This window comes from Pelecanus crispus, chromosome 10 (genome assembly GCF_030463565.1).
Source record: "Pelecanus crispus isolate bPelCri1 chromosome 10, bPelCri1.pri, whole genome shotgun sequence".
Classification (NCBI taxonomy): domain Eukaryota; kingdom Metazoa; phylum Chordata; class Aves; order Pelecaniformes; family Pelecanidae; genus Pelecanus; species Pelecanus crispus.
In genome coordinates, this window is record NC_134652.1 from 15,606,820 (window position 1) to 15,627,705 (window position 20,886).

The window sequence follows — 20,886 nt, forward strand, 5'->3', positions numbered from 1 at the left end:
CAGCATGTACCCAGTTCTGCACACCCTACCTCCCCTGCCCCTTGCAGAGCTCGCTTTCTCAGGACCCAGCCCTTGGAGATGCACTTCCTCCCCACCCATCTCCCAGGCTTCCTCCATGAACAGCCTGAATCACCCTCACTTCAGGACACCCTTCCCTGGGCCTTCACTCACTAATTACATACAAACAGCAAGACTCTAAACAGGAAATTATTTTGTGTTCATTCTTTTCTTTTTGCAATCATTTATCCTCATGGGTCAAAATAAATCCATAACAACAAGCATAAAACAAAGGGGAAAAACAAGTCAACTGTATGTATTGTGGAAGATTAGAGGCCAAGAGGCTCAGGATCCAACAAATTCACTGTCCTTTGATCCAGGACAGCCAGGCACTAAAGAAGAGATGCAGACTAACGCAGCACTAACTGGGGAGTCAGCCAGGAATCACCCTCTTAGCTTGGCTCTCTATCTCTGCTTCCAGGTCCCACAACTCACCTTTCACTGATTAATCCCACACCCATCCCTTTCTTGTTGATAAAACACAGACTTTCAGAAACCTCAGAAAATTCAGGAAAGCCTTTGCCCTTGCACAACAGGTGCCTTCTGCAGGTCTGTGGTAATGGAGCTTCCCCTTACATGTTGCAACTATAGCCAAGGACAAATGGGAGAAACTTGAAGTTAAATTGTAAAATACAGACACTTATTTTCCCACGGGAGGGAAGCTTTTCCACAGAGCAGGGAGAAATCAACAGTTGGTATAAACTATGCCAGCTCTTCCACTAAGGTTAATAACTCCATATGCAGTTTAAAAATGTCCAAAGCAGCCCATATCTAAGACACATCACCGAGAAGGACAACTGTTTGGCCAAGGAAGCTCCCCTCACTGAACAGTAGGGTTAAATCGCAAGGGATTTTTTAAATACTTCTTTTGCAAAGCAAACCTGAACCTTTCTTAAACTGTAGATCAATACAGGAAAACTCACTTAGCCTCTAAAGAATCTTTGTGTCAATGCTGCAAGCTACGTTTCTGCCATTAAATAATGCTAAAGCAACTCAGTCCTGCTCCAAACACCTCTTCTCCTGGAACTCAAACCAGTGGATCACTTACTGATACTGCCATAGAATGAATTAGAATTTAGCTCTACATTACCTTTTAAAAGTGTTTCTCAGCTTTTTTCCCTGTGTTCATGTTTGAAATTTCAGAGCAGTAATGTAATATTCAACTCCAGGTCTGTTTCACGGTGTAAACCTTTTCTCTATCAGATAGACCTCTATCTGGAGAACTGAGTGTGCCATTGCTCAATCCTGGTAAAATGCTTACTGAATACCTCCAGAGTAACAACTCAAAGATGAGATCCACAGAAATCAAATAAGGAAGAAAGATGGAAGACAGGATAATAAGCATCTGACTTATCAAAGCTAAATGAAATGTAATGTTAGCCACATTCCACTCTCAGGAGGCGACAGTCAGAGCCACCATTGCTGGCTCATACCTGTAGGAAAGTAACAACCCCAAAAGGAGTCTGAACCGGCTGCATCTGAGGGTCTTCTGTCAGTAACATATGCTGGATTCTAGATTCACTGTTGTCCAAAGGGCTGTGCCACGATACATGGTCACCGCTGCAGAAGGTGTTTTCTGCAAGGAGGAGAAACAAAAGATATTTAGTCTGTAAAGTCTGCTAGAATATTCCTGTTAGCATCTGCTCCTGACCGCTGTCAGGCAGGGACCTCTGGTCTGGACCAGGACGATCACTGGTGGCTATTCACAGTGACTGCCTCCAGCCAGCTCTGCTGGCTCTGAGTCAGCTGAAGTGCCTGAAGCAGGAAAGGGGTCTCATTGAGCCATCCAAATTCAAGCACCGACTTTAAAATTGCCCTCTCTTGAGTCCTGTGGCAAAAAATGGTGTCCTGCTTTGATATTAATCCCAACACATACAACAAATAAAATTAGCTTCTCTCTCATTTACTATTAGTCTCATTTTGTGAGAGGGCGCAGAGTCAGCAGACCATACCGGATGCCTATGAGATGGCGATTCATACTTAATTTGCAGCTCTGATTTGCCACAGATAAAAGATTCTGAAATGTGAATTAAACACAAATCATACTCTGCTATATCTAATAAAAATCCGCAGTCTGCTGCCCAACTTGTGATGGTCTAAGTCAAAGCCACTTTCTCTCCCAGTTGTCTGGTGGCTCTGGTGCAGAATTATAATTAATACGTTCCTTCTTTCCCAAACAATGAGAAAACAGTAGGCTATAAATTTCACTCTGTCAGAACAGACTGCATCAAAACAAAGAGCCAGAAATTATCCTTCCCTCTTCACGACTGTAAGCGTTCCTTTCTTTTCCTCCTCTCCTACTTAGAAAGACAAAACCCCCAGATAATCCCATGTTCCACAGCCGGTACATGCCAGAAGGCACACCAGAACCCATCTGTATGTTGCTGCCCCATCACAGGAAAGGCTATTGCTTGCTTTCTGAGCGAGCCAGAACTAAAACAACCAACCATGACCATTTTCACACCAATTAAAGCATGCTCCAATTGCACACAGTTCCTAGAGCATGTGCGCAATAATGCTGCCTAGCCGACTACCTCGTCCGCGGGTCTTGTGCTTGTCCCACTCCAGGTAGAGCTTTTATAGCACATAGAAATAAACAGCCTGGAAGCCATAATCTGCCCTCTGACATAGGTGCAGTGCCCCAGGGATGAAATGAGTACTGCCTGCCTGCTTCCAACATCAGTGGCAAGCACAGTGCCTGTCTCCCTGACCAAGCTTATTCATGAAGCCAGCCTGGGCTGCTGTCCTCACAGTGGTCTCTCCCAAGGCCACTCTTACAGGAGAGTGGGAAGGGAGGCCTTGCCCACTGGAGGAGGACTAGGACTTCCACTGCAGACTGGAAAATGTTAGAGAGGCCGACTGTCGAGACTGGAGCATCTCATATGACACAGAGCAGGATCCAACTCAGAGGAGTGTTCTCCTCTGCCCACAGCTACGAGCAGACGTGGTCCTGGATCTTTACTTGACCTTCCCACATCACCGTCCAAATACATGTCAATAGGATATCTCTTAAATAAGTATCTGTACACCTTATCTGAGAATCCTTGAACATGGCAGCTTCTGCAGTGCCAGAGAGAAACAGCATTTGCCAGTAATTGCAGCTTTGTCCCCAGTCACATTAAACAACAGACACTGAGGAACCAGGTGCGAGGTGCACGCCACTCGCTGCGCATCAGCACCACCACGACGGTGTGCACGTACTCTTGGCCAGCAGCAAGTGCAGGATGCTTCGAGGGAGCCATCAGTGGCAGGCAGGTACACTAATGAGAGTTATCTCGCAGTTGCTGTAGTTAAAAATACTCGCAGTCATCCCACTGATGAGCTAACTCAGGCTCACCCATTCATGGGTTTAATGCAGGGCGGCCTGGGCAACTCGTAGTTTCTCCACCAGGTGTCCCCATTGGTGTGTATTTGAACATTTATTATACATGTTTTTTCAGATTTATTTCTTGGACAGCTCATTTGATTAAGAATTAAAATAAACTCCAAACACCATAAGAAACCTGGCCCGAAAAATGCAGCATGTAGCAGAAGTGTTGTGATAAGTAAGGGAATGTTTTCCTTAGTTAAAATTAGGAAAGAAAGAAAACATAGTGAATGCAAGCTGCTTGAAAGAAAGAGGTTATCGTTATGTACACTAAATTACACGCTTTCAGCTCTGAACTGAAAGGAGTGGTTCAGATACTACTTTACCTTTAGAGTTGGGGAAATATAAGCAGACAGAAATTAAAAACTTTTTTTTTTTAGTATCAAAATTGGATTAAAGAAACGGCACTTAGAATGTTGCAAAGGATCTTGTGATATTTTCCAGGTTAGCTAAAATGTGGCTGATTAATTTTTTCTTTAAATGATAAAAGCCTCTCAGTCACAGTTTTCAGGAATGAAACAAAGCCACAAAGAGCTTATTCTTGGGCCCTGTCTTTATACCACAACATTTTGTCCATCAAATGCTCACACAATTCTATGCTGATCGATCGCTGTGTTTCACTGCTGGTGCTGCTTCTCCTGGGAAAGCCCAGCCCGTTTAGAGCAGGTTTTCAAATGCAAATGTCTCTGCTGGAAACCCACCTGTTTATGTCCATGTGAACACTGAACACTTAGAAAATCTCCCTCTCCCTTGCATGCACACAAACACCACAAAATTCACACTGACTACTCAATTAAATCAGTAAAAAAATTTTCTGCAAATAACATGAAGCTGAATTAAAACCTGTAAGAGTGCGAGAAATTCAGAATTACAGCCTGAATCTCAGCTCTTCACTTGCTGCATTGTAACCCACATGCAATGTAACATCAGCTCTTGCACAGAGACCACTGCAGCACTGAGGACAGCTTGAATTGCAGGACTTGTAGCCACAGAAACGAAGAAATTACAGAAACAAAGGCCTAGATAATCACTTTCTCTTGCCTCGTGCTGGAAACAGGGATGAGCGTCCTCCCTTCCCACCTTTCACATTCATGTTTTCAAAACAAGACAATCAAAATCTTTCTAAGCATTTAAGTTTTGAACAATGTTTTAGCCAGAAAATCCTAAAGTTTTTGTAAAGTATTCCTCAAAAGTAAATTTATAACTAAATTTGGGGCTTTCACAAATGTTGAATTGGAACATAAAACACCCAGGTAAATCCTCAAAGTCATTACAGCACAGATGGATGTGAAGTCTCCTATAGTTTTTGCACCTTTCTGACATTTGCAGTGCTGTCAATAACACGCTTTGTACAACCTGCCTTTCATGCACAAACATGTACATGTGCTAGTATGTACGTACATGCATACATGTGCCTACACGTACATACACATTTCCATAAAACCAAGAGATGAGTAGGCACAGGACACATGCACTCATCTCAGGTACACGATGAGCACAAACAATTTGCAAGGAGCAACACACTTGAGTCAGACGTGCCTAAAGACAGCTCCTGTTGTTCCCAAAAATGCATCCCCCCTGTCTCCCATACCATGCGGACTAACCGGAGAAGCAGCCTGCCATCTCCAAACTAATTTCTGAGATCCCTGTTTTGTACGGCTATGAACTAAGGATGGGACTAGGACCTTCAGTGATAACAATGCCAATATGGGTATCTCAACAACATTGATGGTTTTCTAGCCATACCTCTCAGTACACATTTTGATGCCTACTGCAGATATCAAATGAGACACCTACACTCACAACTGGAAGCTACTTATAAACTAAACACTTGAAAATACAAACATGAAAATAGGTATTAATAGACATGTAAAAGAAACATCGTATGTAAAAATAAAAGATTACCGGAAGAAGTTTATGTCCACAGAGCACTGACCCAGTCTGACAGGACTCACCACTACAAGCATCCCAAAACAATTTCTAGTTTAAGGCCAAAACATGACTCCTCTTTCAGATAAGGACAGAACATTCCTTTGCAAATTATCTCAGTTTAGTAAACCTGAAAGTTTACAGCCTCGGCAGCAAAGCTGATTCTGCAAGGATCCCATCACAACACTGATGCTGTCCCAGGCCCTTGTAGATTCAGAACAGCCTCTGCTTTATCCACATCCATTTACAGCAACCATCAATCCAACACTTTTTACTCTTAACAAGCTCTGCTATGACAACCCTTTTGACCTGCTGTAATGCTGTGCAGATTAGCATACTGTGGCAACATTTCTTACTGGTTTTGAGGAGGGATTGAAGCACAACAGGGTTTACAAAAGTCCTTTTGCACTGTATTTCTCAATGAGAAAAAATACATTTGTGTCCAGAATCCAGGAAAAGGTGAGATGGCTTTCAGCAGTAGTTGTGAAAAATCATGGGCTACTACTGAAGAAGCACCTTCTTTACCATTTGAAGAGGGCAACGTTAAATCTGCCAGGACTCAGGTATCATTTGCTGCTGCAAAGACTTCTGCCTCTTTGAACTTTGGTGTTACCCAACTCCACAGCAAAGCCAACAAGAGATGTGATGTCCAGGGAAACAATTTTATATAATGGGAGGAGTCTGACATATTCTTCTAATAAATAGCAAACCTCAAACTGGTGGCCAGTTGATGTGTTCCCATGCTCAGGAGGAAGCTTAGAGAAGACTTCTATGAACAGGGGATCTAAGCACGCTGTTTCCTCTGTGGGTTTGCACGTTGTGGATGGATTCATCATCGCCTAAGGAGGAAGGAGCTCTTACTAAAGCTTTTACTGCAGCTATGGCACACAGGAGGGCCCTATCTAGATTCACTTGTGTCTAAGGTCAAGTGCAACACATCTCCACACTTCTCCACTGTAGAAGGCACAGTTAGCATTTTTACTCACCCGCTCATTTTTACAATCTTTTAAGAACCAAGTCTCTCCAAGAGTCCTACCACTCTGTTAAGTCTGTTTGACATTGGCCAACAGGTCCAAACACCACTGGGGTAGCACAGTCAGTCTTCTAGGCAGGAGACCAGCACGACTGCATAATCTTTGTTTCCTTAAGTGAGCACAGCAAAACCAATAGTCACCAGAAAGAGTTACCAGGACCTCACCAGGGAATTGTCAAATGTGTAGGACAGATGGCAAAGCACAGAAATGATCTAGCCATCAACAGGAATTAAATAGCAAAGGAACTGAAAGAAAATATGTTAAAAAATTAAATCAAAATTATTTTAGTGTATGGCTAAATCAGCAAATCCTCAGGAGTAAAACCAAGGCTCTGATTTACTGCGTATCAGCTGATTCACAGGAACTGCTGTTGAATACTTGTGCCTCACAGTAAACCTGAGGTGGTTACATGTTCCCTCCATGGAAGGAAGAGCTAAGCTACCTGACCTACCTCAGGATACATACATATCCTTCAGCAGTTACCATGGGAGCGCTGGATGTGTTGTAAATACACAGGCTTGCTTACAGTAACCTCTTGGACACTCACACTCTTCCTGCTTGGAAGGGGCACTAACAGGACTTAAACCTAATGCAGCAAGGTGATCCATCCTCACATACTTGAAACTGGTTCTTTTTCTGCAAGTTTGTGTTTTAACAAAAACTGATTTTTTTTTTTTAAATTTTTTTCTTTCTGTTAGGCAGTGCTGATTCCATGAAATCAAACTGCTTCACAGTGAGGTATTGATTTCGTAAGAACTCAACAAAGAAATCATTAAAACATTTCATTTCAAACTTACTATTTTATTTCATAATTTATAATAGCAAATCTGAAGTCTCTCTCCAGCTCCACAGAAATGAGAAGTCTCTAAATTTCCCATAGACCAGCTCTTGTACCATTCTATTATGCAAAAGCAGCATCTATAAGACAGTTATACCAGACCACTCTGTTAAGCTTCCCATATTTTGAAGTCTTTAAAATGTCATTATCCATTTTCCTTTACAGCCCACATAAAGCAGGTGAGGTTCCTCCATGCAGCAGTGGTCATAATTCAGCTGCACAATCTCTCCTAGCTTTACTATCCAACTGCTCTATAATGAGAAGTGGGGAAATAACTCAGAGGGAACCATTCCACTGTGGGCTAGTAAATTTTCTTTGTGTAACATTGCTCATGTATTTTCTTGGAGTGCATTCCCCCCCACCTTTCATTTGACTAAATATAGCTGATGCCTAAAGAAATAAACCCAAGTCATATTCGTGGCCTCAAGATGTTTTATAAACAGTGTAATGCATGCAATCTACGCTCAAGAGGTGTTACCTAACTCTAGAGAGAAACACCAATTACTTCCCGATGTATTTTCAATTTCTTTTTTAAACCTGCCAGTTTTGCACGTACGGGATCCTGCTAGGAGCCCTTACTCCCTTGAATAGCCACAGGGAGTAAGTTGAAAAGGACAGCAAACCAAGACGAGTTTTCTCTTAGATTTCTAGGATCTAAGAGAGCTCCATCCAAAGGGTGGCCCAGGCTGAATCTGGGTCAGGGAACATCTCCAGTGTGCTTGCTACCCTGCACTCACAGCAGATGGGAAATCACTGTTTGGGCATCTGGGAGTCAAGTATCTTACCTGGCATGCACACTGGGGACCATATGGAGGAAAACCAGGAGCTGATGCTGTTCCACCAGCAAGGAGACAGCAAGCGAACTTGAAACCTATCTCCTGTCCATGCATGGCCTGGCATACAGTCCCCAGACTGAGTCTGGCTCCAGGGCAGTTCAGACTGCATCACCCTAGTTCATCCAAAGGCCAGAAACCTCCCCCTTCTGACACAGCCTTTCACAGAAAGACACACTCTCTTTCAAACTAGGAGAATAGATTTGTAGCCTGACCATTCCTCTGTATCTCTTCTAAGACACCTCCTCCTTCAAAATGCCAGCTAAAATCTGCAATAGAGGGGTTAAACTGTTCTGACTAATCAGTCAGATAAATCCATCTGGACAGCGTGTTACAGGTTATGAGCAGATACCACACAGAGTGAAAGAAGCCCTGAGTACATTAACTACTAAGTGTGCTTGGTTTTGGGAAAACAGCCACTCTGCTGCACTCATATCCTTCAAAAGCAAGCTTCTGTGTTCCTCTCTTGTTTCTGCAGTAAGCCAGGCCTTCATTACATGGTCACTTTACTCTGGGACATGTGCAAGATGATGCTGAAAGAAACAATCCTGCTTGTCCCCTTGAGAAAGCAGCAGCTACCTGGATCACCCCCTCAAGCCAGTAACGTTGCTTAGCTTTGCTAGCAGAACATTTGGCACTTCTCTGCTAGCTTGGTCTAAAAAAATATACTCAATAAATTTGTAACAGTGTGTGGCACTGGGGATGCTGGCAGGCAAACAAGATGACCACATCCCTCACACAAGCCAGACCTACATTAGCTGCATCACTCAGTGGCTTGAAAACTCGCTGCTCTAAGGGGTACAAACCTGCATTTTGTATCCGACGGTGAGATCTCAGCTAAACTGCGGGCAGCAAGTCACAGATGTCAGAGAAATCCTGTATTTGAGGGCAAAGCAAAGGATTTTGACTCCATGACTTATGGGTGCAGGAATGTTAAAAAGGCCCCCAGTGAGCTCCTGACCAGCATGACAGTGATGCAGCCAGACATTTGAATTAAATGCAGCTTATCCGATACTTAACAGAAACAATGTAATTTATTGCATTGCTATTACCCCATGCACAGCCTGTATAATTTATTATATAAATGTATTTTCTCCAACACATTTTTAATATTCAGTCTGGCTTTGTTAAAAAAAAAGGTAATCTGGCAATCTGTCACAAATACGATTGAAGCTGTTTTTCAGTACCATTTTGCAGACTGAACAGCTAGAATTAATTGAGAGAAACTAAGGGCAGACAGAGTCCAACACTGAAATGTATTACCTATATTTTTCAGCAGAGCTACTTAATATATTTCTAACTAGCTCAATAATGGATATAAGCATGCATGCAAAGATGTAGCTATAATAATCCGATACAGAAGCTAAACATGAAAATCGTGTCTAAAAATGTCAAAGTAATACTGTTATTGCAACTCATTACACAGATGCAAATTAAAAAAAAGAGAGTATAAAGAAAAAGACTTCAGACTCTTTTGCCAGCCACATTAAATTAAGATAATCTAGGGATAATCAAATTAATGCTAAATTCAGTCTGTCTGCTTAGTTCCCTAACCTACAAAGGACTGCACACATGAATTGGTAAAGGGGAAAAACAACTGTGATATAATCTGTGGGGCCCGCTGGCAGTTAGTTTACAATTTCATTTTCAACTCAAGCTGAACATGTTTTAAGAACATACAAGTAGAATCCAAGCCATGATATATTTGCATTACATTAACAGAATGCTTTTCCTCCCTGTTTTTCAGTTCAGTTTTGCTGCCCCATATCTCCTGTCTGGGAAACAGGAACTGTCCCAGCGCAGGCACTCCAAAGAGGTGCAAATTCACACGGTGCTGCTGCCTGCTGCAGACATGCAGCATGGACAAGATGCCTTCAGAAGAATTAAATCCCTGGAGTACAATTAAACAATGGCTCCACTGCAGGGATTCAAATTGGGCTTTCAGAAACAAGGGGCCTAGGCAAAAGGTTCTTTAAAAAAAAAAAAGTGTGGAAAAAAACCAGATTATCAATACTGTACGGACTGCTTGACCTCTCAGGTTTGACAACAGTTTCAAAAAACAGAAGTGCGATGCAGATTTTTTTTTTAAAATTCATCATCAGGTTGAAAATAAAGTTGATTACTGCACAGCTCCAGGTTGTTAAGTCTGGAAATTTAACGAGCCTCTCAAAAGAGCCTCATCAATTTATGCAAGCACAGATAAACTTATTTGATCATTTAAGTCCCCTGGACTGAAAGCCTGATGAAGGGGCCAGAATTGGGCCCTCCCATGCCTCCCCAGGGTACATCACCAGCAGGACAACGTGATTCCTCACCACTCAGAGCCCTCACTCACCCCTCTTGGCAGTGGGATGGTGGAAAACGTGTCTTGCTGCACTGCAGCTTCTGCTGATGGAGTTGCAAATGCTGCTTTTCTTCCCACAAAGTAGATCCCAGACACCTGAATGCCTTATGTTACGTTGGAGAGTGTAATATTTTAGCCAAAAACCAAATACTAAAATGCTATCATACAATAACCAATTTGGTTCTGGGCCTCCTCTACCTCTTCTGTTTTCCAGGACATTTCTTTCCGCCCCTTACACATCTGCGCGTTTGGCTTGCTCCTTCTCCCTACCCATCTCTACGCGCATATACAATTTCCATGACTGTAGCCTCCGAGAATTTCTCACGCAGGCTCCCAGCAAGTGACTCTCGTGCCCAGGGCATGCTCCCACCCTCTGCAAGCGGTGGGCCCCCTGTCCTCTCCCTGACTCCGTACAGCCTGCTCCGCCAGCCACCTCCTCCCACGCTTCCTCTCCTCCCCACAACTTCATTCAGCTCCTCCACGTCTGCTCCTGACAGCCTTCTCCAGCCCTCGCAGTCAGCAGAGGCAGGAGCTGGCACATCCAGCAGGCTTGGCACCCCCTCGGCATAAGAGCTGCCTGGGGCAGGATGCATCTCCCGCCTTGCTTTTGCAACAACACAGTTCTCACCTATCTAAAGATTTATCTGCGTGGCTCCCTCCCACAGGGAGGGAAGACTGGAGGAAGGCATGGCAGCATGAAAGCACTTACCTGGTGGTGTTGACTATGGCAGAGAAAGAAAATGAACACAGATGAGAGCTGTTCATTCGCAGCCCCACAAAACTCTCCTGCTCCAAGCTCTTGCTCCTCTACACCCCATGACTCAGACCGATCACCCTTGGGTGCTGCAGGGCTGGGCTGCTTTCACCTCTTCCAGCAGGCAACTGGGACAACATCCCCCTTACCCACTCCATCCCCAGCCAAGTAACTGCAAGGGAGCAGGAGTGATGCACTTGCCAAATCCTGAGCTCCAGGCCAGGCGAGACACCCTTCCACCTCCATCCAGCTGCGCTGCCACCAGCTTTCGGCATCCTTCACCTGAACAAGACATGTTTTACAGCTCCCCTTCAAAGTATGGTATTTATGTCTTCAATACTTTAAGAAACTGAATAGCCTTAGGATAGGGTGGAGGCCCAGGAGTGAGAAAGGATGTTACACAGCAGGATCTCCTGTCAGATAAGGACTCGGCTCAAAACACATATTTAATGACAGTTTATTTACAGATTATGTGGTCCCATGTGGCCAGTTTGAAGAGATACTTGCCTTTCATTTAAAAACCCCTATCCTGTGTTCTGATATGCAAAAGCCAGAATGTTTTATGGTTACCTGACCGTTTCCCAGCCAGGTGCAACTAGAACAAAGACTTGTACCCACAGCTTTTAGCAATCTTTAGGTGTCCTCAGCAAGGGAAGAGAACTGCAGCAGGAGAGGAAAAAGCTTTTTTTCTTGTTTTTGAACCTCCTACATACTTGTGCATGTGCAAGCCACTGAGAAGGGTGGATGCTTAGATGGACACAGGAGCACCATGAGACTGTACAGTCACTTGTGATCTTCCCCTAGATATCTATGAGATGTTTCTGTTCAAGAGCTTTCAAGGAGCTTGAAAGGGAAGTGAAGGCACTATCCTCCTCTGAAGGACCCAAGGAAGATACAAGCAGCTTCTTTTAATAGCCTTCACAGCACAGACATCTGACAGAAAGACTGCAAGACTGCACTAGGGTATCCCTTTCAGCAAAAATTACTCAAGGAAGGGCAAGAAAGGGAAGACTGTCTGTGAGAAAACACCTACAGAGTTATCACATTGTAATCTCTTCAGAAAAGTTATCTAGTTTACCCAGGCATTAGTTCTGGGGCTTGTAATGGACAGGAAGGGCAGAGGTCTTTGAGCGCATTGTAGCATTTTTCTCAGTGGTTGATTATTTTTTCATAAATTTTCAGGAATTTAAAGCTTGCACAGGCCAAACTTTTGTTTTACTTTGGCAAAGCAGGAGGCCAAAGGGCAGGAAACAGAGTAACTTTGTATTCACACATATTTGTGTAAAATATTAGTTACGCATTGAGCTCTCCCAAACCATTACAGTAGTGCAAGAGAAACACACAAACTTAGTCTAAGAGCTATATTTATGGTTCAAATGCAAAATGACCAGACTGTTTATGGACACCTTTTGAAATGCCATCCCAAGTGTTCCAAGATCACAGATTAAACCAAAGAGCAGGGAAGCCCACTTTCCACAGGCTCTGGGCTGCCTGCAGTCTCTGAATACACTCTCCCAGTTTCTCTTCCCTACCAAGAACAAAACGCTTCCCCTGCTGTGCCCATTTGCTGCCTCCTGGCTGAGCAGGCTGCTGCAAAGGATCTTTGCATCTGAGCCTGTCAGAAGATGGTCTGTAATGAGCTCCACGTACTGCCACTCTTGCAGGCAGAGTGCAGAGTGGGTTAGGCAGAAAGCACAGTTTGAACACCACTTGCTGCACAGATCTTCAATAGAAAGTGTAAGAAGGTAGATATGTAACAGTGAACCCAACTTCCAGCTCAGTCCACTCTTCTTTGCAGTTTCATCTAACATAGGCTTGGCAGCTGTCGGGAAAAACCAGTCCTTTTCACAAGGCTATTCAGTACGTGTGTCCTTCAAACTCTCCTCTGTGCATCCCAAACAATTGCATGCAGGCAGCAAGAGAGGATGCTCCTGCGACTGCAGAACAATCCCTCTGTGTTGTGGCTTTCAGCTCCTCGATAGGAGGAGACAACACTATTCTGTGCAAAAGCCTTTAACTATTACAGTGGCTGCTTCTGTTTCCCAGAAAAGGCCGGGTGGGACAAAGACCTCATATACAAGACGCCAAAGGACCTCACACCAGAAGAAGGGGGAGTTTTCTGCCTTCCCGGAGCTGCTTCCTTTGTCTTGCATTCCTCCTTCAGTACAGGGGACAGAGCCTTTGTCCGAGGCTGGGCTGACCATATGCAGCTTCTCCCCTGCTTCCTTACCCCAGGAGTCAGAGATGCTCTTCTTAACAGAGCTTGCTGGTCCCCAGCATGTGGGCTCCTCCTCTAACCCTCCCGCAGCAGGGAGGCTCCGGGTAGGATGGAGAAAAGGCTTACTGCAGAGAGCTCAGCTCTCCTCCACTCTGGGCAGAAAACATTAGCAAGATCAGTTCTGATCTTGAACTGCGGTCACTCAGGATGAACAGCTGCTAGGGACCAGCATGCAAGCATCCCAGGGCGCAGGGCCTGCCGGCCATCCTCCTGCCGCTGCGGCTGTTGCAGCAGCCTTGCACCGAGATGCATCATACAGCTTCCTCTGCGTCTCCATACCCATTTCTTTCCTCCCTCTCCCAGCAGCAGCCCACATGCAGTATGAAGGCTAAAACAACTTACACATTTATAAGTGCAACTGTACATCGGATTTACAAGCGTTGCTGCTTTGTCCATCCCTGACATTCGGGAGCAGCCTCAGGGCACATGGACTGATGCAAAGCACAGAGAGAAGACAGGTCTTTTTTTTTTTCTTTTTTTTTTTTTCCCCTTTTTCTTTTTTTAAATAAACCAACTGAAAGAACTGTATTGAACAGCTGAAAAGCAATGAGCCAAGTTCAGTTCTCAGGCAGGAACAGGACATGAGTTGACAGAATTAAAAGGGACAGCATCATTTGAAACCTAGCCAACTCAAACTGGGCTTAAACCTACTTTATCTAAAGTGCAGTAGGAGCTAAAAACAAGCCTCCTCTTTCAGGCAGTGCTGAGATCCCTCACTTACTACCTAGAAATACTGTGCAATCAGTAAAGCAGTCTGGAGAAGACAGCTTTCCTTCTATTTCAACAAAGTCTTTTATAAGGAACAAAGACTTTCTGTGCCTCTGCTCCTGGCACAAAGTCTCTCTGTGCTTTAGTGTCAACCTACCCTTTGGGGCTGTAAAAGGTCAGAGACCTGTTCTCAGCCGAGAGCTAGAAGTCAGAGAGACAATAGCAGCTTCCATGACAAGGCACAGGAAGTACCCAGCCTGACCCACGAGTCCAGACAAACTGCAGGAGAGAAAAAAGCCCAAATTCCATGAGGTTAGGGAGGTAGAGAAGAAAAGGCTTTAATTTATATTACATAGCTAGCTCACTGACAACATAAGCCATAGACTTTTCCTCCCCCAAGTCAAATGAAAGTACAGGGGTCCTTGGAAACTCCTGGGTTCCCGGTCATGCTTTCCTACTGCTGAACTGCAGACTGGGAGATAGCTTGGAGGAGCCTCACACACAGTCCAGGTTCACACCACCAGTGCTGATGAAGCAAAAGGCAATGTCACACAGCAGTGGTGTTGGTCCCCTCTTCTCAAGTTCCTGAGAAAGTGTCCAGTGCTTTTTAAACCTGGCCAGAGGGTTGCAAGGGCTTTTCTATCACCACAACAAAAGGAATTTCATGGAGAAGAGATTCTCCCATGTGGCACAATGTCTTAGCAAGTCCCAAGCAAAGGCCAGGAGATACTACCAACCAAAACCAGCAAGAGCTAAACAACTGCCACCTCGTCGCATCAGCAGCTGAAGAAGTGACACTGCCCCAAGGCAACGGGCAGGACTGAGCCCGGCGCTGGGGTGCCTCCGGCATTGCAAAGGGGCAGCACCCTGTCTATTCTGAACAGAAAGATAAGTGAAGTGAATTTAGTCAGCCAAAATCTAAGGTCATGCAACTCCATTTATGCTACCAGGAAGAGGCAGAATAGGGGCGCACCACCCATGCGGTGGCATAGCAGCACTCAGCAGCATTCACAGCTGTGTTTCTGCTCTATGCCCTCAGCTAGTTTACCACCCATACCTGAAAACACTCTGACCGAGACAGGACTTGCACCGAGGAAGGACGGGCCACCAGGTGCGTGCTAGTTCACAGCCTAGGAAGCCTCAGCCACAGCCCTGGCTACCTCAAAGTTCCTGTCTAACAACTGGTAAGCCTCTTACCTCCCTCTGTGCCTCGGCACCCAGTGACAGAATGGAACTCGGTGTGTTTCCCTGCCTCACAAGTGAGGATAAAAGCATTGGACTCTGAAGGTCCCAAAAATTATGGTCAAACAGACAAATACTATTAAGCTTTGCAAGCGTGCAGAGAGGAACTGCATTAATTTCATCTAGGGAACTCAGAAGCACCTCTGCATGCTCACCCATGTGCCAGTCTAAGTGCCACCAGTGCCAAGACCTGTCCTCTCCCTTCTTTCCAAGTGAAAGGCTCCCTCCACCAAAGAGCATTGATGTTGCAGACAGTCAATATTGCTATGCTTATTCCCTACAGATCCCTGCTAGGGGTTGCCAAGACTATCTTAACATTAAAAGGAGGCGCTGGAAGTTTACAGTTCCTTTGAGAGGGGGAAAAGAAGAACTATAATAATGCCCTTCAATGAGCTCTGCTGGAACAAACCCAGAACAGTCACAGAAAAAACCAAAACGGATTAGAGAAAAAAGTTTGATGCCAAAGACTGAACAGTGACAAGGCTTCTCGAGACTTGCCTGAGAGTTGCTTTGTCAGGAAAGTGGATAGGTGTCTAGCTGCCCCATCCTTCAAGCGCACTCAAAGAAAAAACACATACAGCCACACTGCAACACTAACGCCTCTCCTCCAAGACCTCAGATACACAATCAAGTTACTGTGGGTTACAACTGCACGCACAGGCTGAGGCTGGCATGAGGCAAGCTGTCATCTCCCGTGCTGCAAAAGGAAGGGTTTCCTGCAACTGGCACTGCCTCGTGTGTCAGCTAATGGGCACACACACACACAAAGCAAGCAGAGCTGCTATAGCAGGGTGAGTCCCATCTAGCAGGACATGCAACAGGTATCGGGCATCCCACTTTGGGCAGGGCAGGGTGATCAGATAGTGCCAGCAGGCAAATTTCAACCCTTGAGCATCCTGAGCAGTAACAGCAACAAAACAGTAAGAGTAAATCCGGTCCCAGCTTCAATGTTTTCTCTGCGTAACCGTGGGACAGTATTTCAAAAGAAGATGCATTTATGTGCCTACAAAATGTCTCCTCTTAGAGTCATCCTTTCTGCAGACAAAAACATTTTCCATGAGGTCTCTTCAGTGTTGTCTGTCTGATCGACAGCTTTGCAGACAGATGCTTCTCTCTGGATTACCAGCAGTGCTACATAAGCTTTATTTGTGATCTACAGGGGGTAGTAAAAAGGGCCAGGTCCATCTGCAACCACCACTTTGCTGCAACGCCTATCAGGACAATTTACAAGAGCTGCATTTGGCAATTCCCTCCCCAACAACTTCAGAGCCTCCAGCCAGCTTCAGGGGATGCCAGTGACAGGTTGGAGACCGAAGCATGAGCTTGATAGCTGCCTGTTGTGCCCAGCATGTCAGCCAACTGCTCTGCACACAAGCAACCCGTTTATTTTATCAGCCAGCACGTCGTTTGGTACCAGCCCCAGCACGTACGTCCCAGCTGGAATGTACCCCTTGGGGTTGTGACAAGGCTGGCTTAGGAGATGGGGGGAGGGATGGGAAATATTGGGGACATGAGCTCATAGGCAGCAGTACGGGGAGAAGTGGATTTATTGCGGCGGTGTGGGACATAGAGGGGCTAGCACACAGAGACGTAAAGGAGCAGCCTTGATCCATACTGCTGCTCACAGAACAGCTTGTTTTATGGGAAACGTCTAAGAGGAATTAGGCTAAAACCCAACCAATTTCTCATGGACCACTGAATAACTATCAGATGATGAGAGCTTTTGGCTATGACAAACTTGGGTTAAATTGGAACCAGTGACTTAATGTTTCCAATACCCCTTTGCAGAATAAAGGCACACAGCCTGCGTGCTTGGTTGAGTCCTGTTCACCTACGGCAAATGACAGGCCAGGAGGCTATTTGATAAACTTTACTGCGCTAGAGTTTCAGTGTTTGCGCAGCCAAGTTCGCTACATAACAGGTTCTGTTGAAATGAAATTGATGTTGATTTATACTTCTTTGTGGAGCTAAAAACCACAGTTAATCCCCCCATTTTTAATCTAAAATCCTGGAATACTACAGAGGAGCCAGGGCCAGCTCTACACTGGAAACCAGTCCATATTACAAACAGATGATAGAAAAAATATATATATTTTACAGAGCCATAGCAACCAGAAGAGAACAATAAATCAGCCTGGGGTTGAAAAAAAAAAATAAAGGCACAGTCAGGGAAAAATATATATGAATTACTGGGAGATTTTATTTGGCTTTAGTCATCCTACTGGGAAGAAATAAACACTGTTTTACAAACAAGCTAGACAAGCCTCATTTGTATTCAAGGAAGCAAGGAGTTTGTTTGGGGGTTGTGTTTTTTTTCCTTTTTACATACAGAAATTGGCCCATGTCAAGAAATGTTTGAAAACACATTGGCAAGGAAAGAGTCACCGAGGCTATCACATTGAAGCTTTCTGGACTCCAGAAGATATGAAGATGAGGTCTAGTGGTTACACCAGGGCAGCAGGTGTCGAGGTATTCACTGGCTTAATGGCTGCAGGTCTGTGATCCCAGCCAAATCACTTAATCCCATTGAGTCCCATTTTCAATGTAAAAGTTATACTGCCTGTCAAAGGCAAAGTGCCTCCGTGGCTCAGACTAAACTCGAATCAGATGGAAATTGCCAAGTAAGAAGAGTGCATCTACACCTGCAGTCCTTACAACTCCTGTAATCACCCTCGTTTACCAAAGGGGAAACTGAGGCACACAGAGCTGGCATAATACCCTCAAACTGATGCACTTGGCCAATGACATAGGGAGGAAAAGCGTACATGCTTCCTCAAACTGCAGACAAGCCGTCAGACAATAATTCCTACCTGAAGAAAGTATGACATATCAGAAGTAACTAAGGAAGGCTAGACATACCTCATTTTGGGCTTGCTTTTCAGCCTGGCTGCCGAAGGCTTGTGTGGCTGTGCTGCCTCAGGCACTTGCACACATCGGTCAGAACCACTGTCCCTTCCGGTAACTTTGGGAAATAGGCCCACGGACTTGAATTGTGACAGAGGACAGAAGCTCATGGATACTAAGTTCCTGCAGGTTTCACAGAAATAACTAAAGGACAAGAGAAGATATTTCATACCTTATCCTCTGAGAAGGGAATCCCTCACCATAACAGTGCAGAGGGGGCAGACATGGCAAGAGAGGTGTTTGTGGGGAGAAAAACCTGACAGAACAAATAAGCTATAGCTAGTTTGGTCATTGGTTGGACATGTCATTATCAACACATATAACTTGTGTACCTGCTGGAATTAGTTCTGTCCACTACACTTTTCAGAAGTGCAATAAATTTTCTAAGGAATAATTCATATAAGCAAGTTTTTCCTGAAGTAATCAGCTGAAATCTACATTAAATCACCACCCACAAATTGCATCTTACATGCTTACTTCCTTTGCTTGTAGACTTTGTTACTACTGTTTTGCAGTCCCCAAGACACAAACAGCTTCCTACTACTGACTAGTCAAGGTTAGATACTAAAATTAAACTTTTAAATTAGCTGAGACTTCAAAATTCACATTTAAATATCTTTTAGTGCACCAGTAATCAGAAAACTATGAAAAAAGATAAATTATGTATTTATGGAACCACAGAAAATTACGTTTAGAAGACCTGAAGAGGACTGACCTAGTCAGTCAAGACATAAAGGAGACTAAGAAGGCTCCTACTCTGCCCTCACCTAAAGGAAGGATCAACTCTTCCTGACAAATATCCGTGAATATTAGTTTGACTTGTTCTCAAAGCTATGCAGCAATGAGGAATCTGCAACTATTCCAGTGCTTCACCGCACTTATCATTTGAAAGTTTTTCCTAATGACAAACCCTAACCCTACCTTACAGAAATTTCAGTAGTGATGGGCCTCTCATATCCCCAGTAGGCACACAGAAAAATTTATTACTTTATTCCCTACAGCAACCTTTTGCATATTTGAAGACTGTTCTGACATCTTCCTTCCATCTTCTCTTCCCTAGACTAAACAAACATAAGTCTTTCAATCATTCCTCCACAGGTCACATTTTCTGGACCTCTGGGTCATTCTTATTGCTCTCCTCCAGACTCTCTCCAACTGCAATGCATCTGACTTGAAGTCTTTTGCCCAAAACAAGATACAGTGCTGTCCCTTTCCATTCAGCGTGTTGCCAGCAGTGTAGAAGGACCCTATCACATGCAGTACACAGAACACTTCTATTTATAAATCAGAATAATTTTGCTTCTTATCTCTCAGAGTGAAGAGAGTGTTGGTTTAGATATAGCCCATTGGTGATATTAACTCCAAATCATCATCATCATCTTTCAGAACTGCTGCCTTTCCCCAGCTGGTAACTGTGCATTGGATTATTCCCGTGTAAGCACAGGACCTTGCACTTGTTGCACCTTCCTGACCTTATTGCACATTGGTACTTCAGACCATTTCCACAATTTGCAAAGGTTGTTCTGAACTCCAGCCCTCTGTGCCATACTGCTTTGCTGTGTCTGCAGATTCCATCATCCTGGTCAATACCAAATTGCATGAGCGCTAGGACAGATTTTAGAGGAATCCAAACTCTACACATCTTTTGTGGTTGATGACAACACATTGACAATTACTCAGAGTTTAAATATCCAACCAGTATTGCATCCTCCCTCTTTCTTTAGTTTTTATCAAGATCGCATTTCCTCAGCTCGCTTACATACCTGTTGGAAGGAACAATGTCAGAAGTCTCACTACTATCAAGGTAACCAACATTCACTGCTTCCCATGGTGCCTGTTACTTCATCACAATTAGTTTGTTCTGATTTATTCTTGATATATCCATGCTGGAACATCCATCATTCCCTGGATGCCTTCTAGCTGGTTTGTTTTTCCTATTGGTTTCTTAAGACCTGAAGCCTGATTGACCAATTAGAAACCTCAGGGTTTTGCATTTTGAGGGTTTATTTTGGTTTTATTGGGGTTTTTTGGGTGGAAGGTGGGGGATGAAGAACAGCATTTGCCATTTTCCAGCCTCCTGTAATGCCATCTGTCCCCCCTGCAATGGCGGGGGCTCAGACTGCTCTGGCTGACTTGTTCTGGGGTAAATGTCACCAAGCTCAGCCAATGTGCAAACCTCTAATTCGTGGACATCATCTTAATACTTCTGAAGCTAGTTGCACTAGTTAGTTCCCCACTACAATTCATGCATTGTGGAGAATGTAACCATGACATATGCTATACCGTTATCTTTAAGCTCTATGCATGACGAGTTTTTCCTGACAATTTCTCCAAACCTGTACCTTACAGCTGCAGCTGTTTTCTTTCAGGCCAAGAAACATGGAAGCAGCAAGAACTCATACACACAAACATTTGTTTCCATGCTACATGAATATATTGCTCTCATGATGCATATCAGGCAGGCCCTTTAAAAACAACCTAACTTTACTTTAGAGAGGAAAAAAAAGGCAGATTTTCATTTCAGGAAAACACAAACTACAACCTCTCTATACTGATCAAGCATCGTAATTCTGCAGTACCTAAAGAGTTAACAGTTGT

At 44.2% G+C, this 20,886-nt stretch overlaps 1 protein-coding gene across 2 annotated transcripts in view; it reads right to left on the reverse strand.

The window, feature by feature from the left end:
- Positions 1-20,886, reverse strand: part of SUFU (SUFU negative regulator of hedgehog signaling) — a 92,578-nt gene that overhangs the window by 38,934 nt on the left and 32,758 nt on the right. For both annotated transcript variants that reach the window (XM_075717429.1, XM_075717428.1), the window contains exon 4: positions 1,491-1,633. In XM_075717429.1, the coding sequence (XP_075573544.1) occupies positions 1,491-1,633 (143 nt within the window). The remainder of the gene's footprint in view (positions 1-1,490; positions 1,634-20,886) is intronic.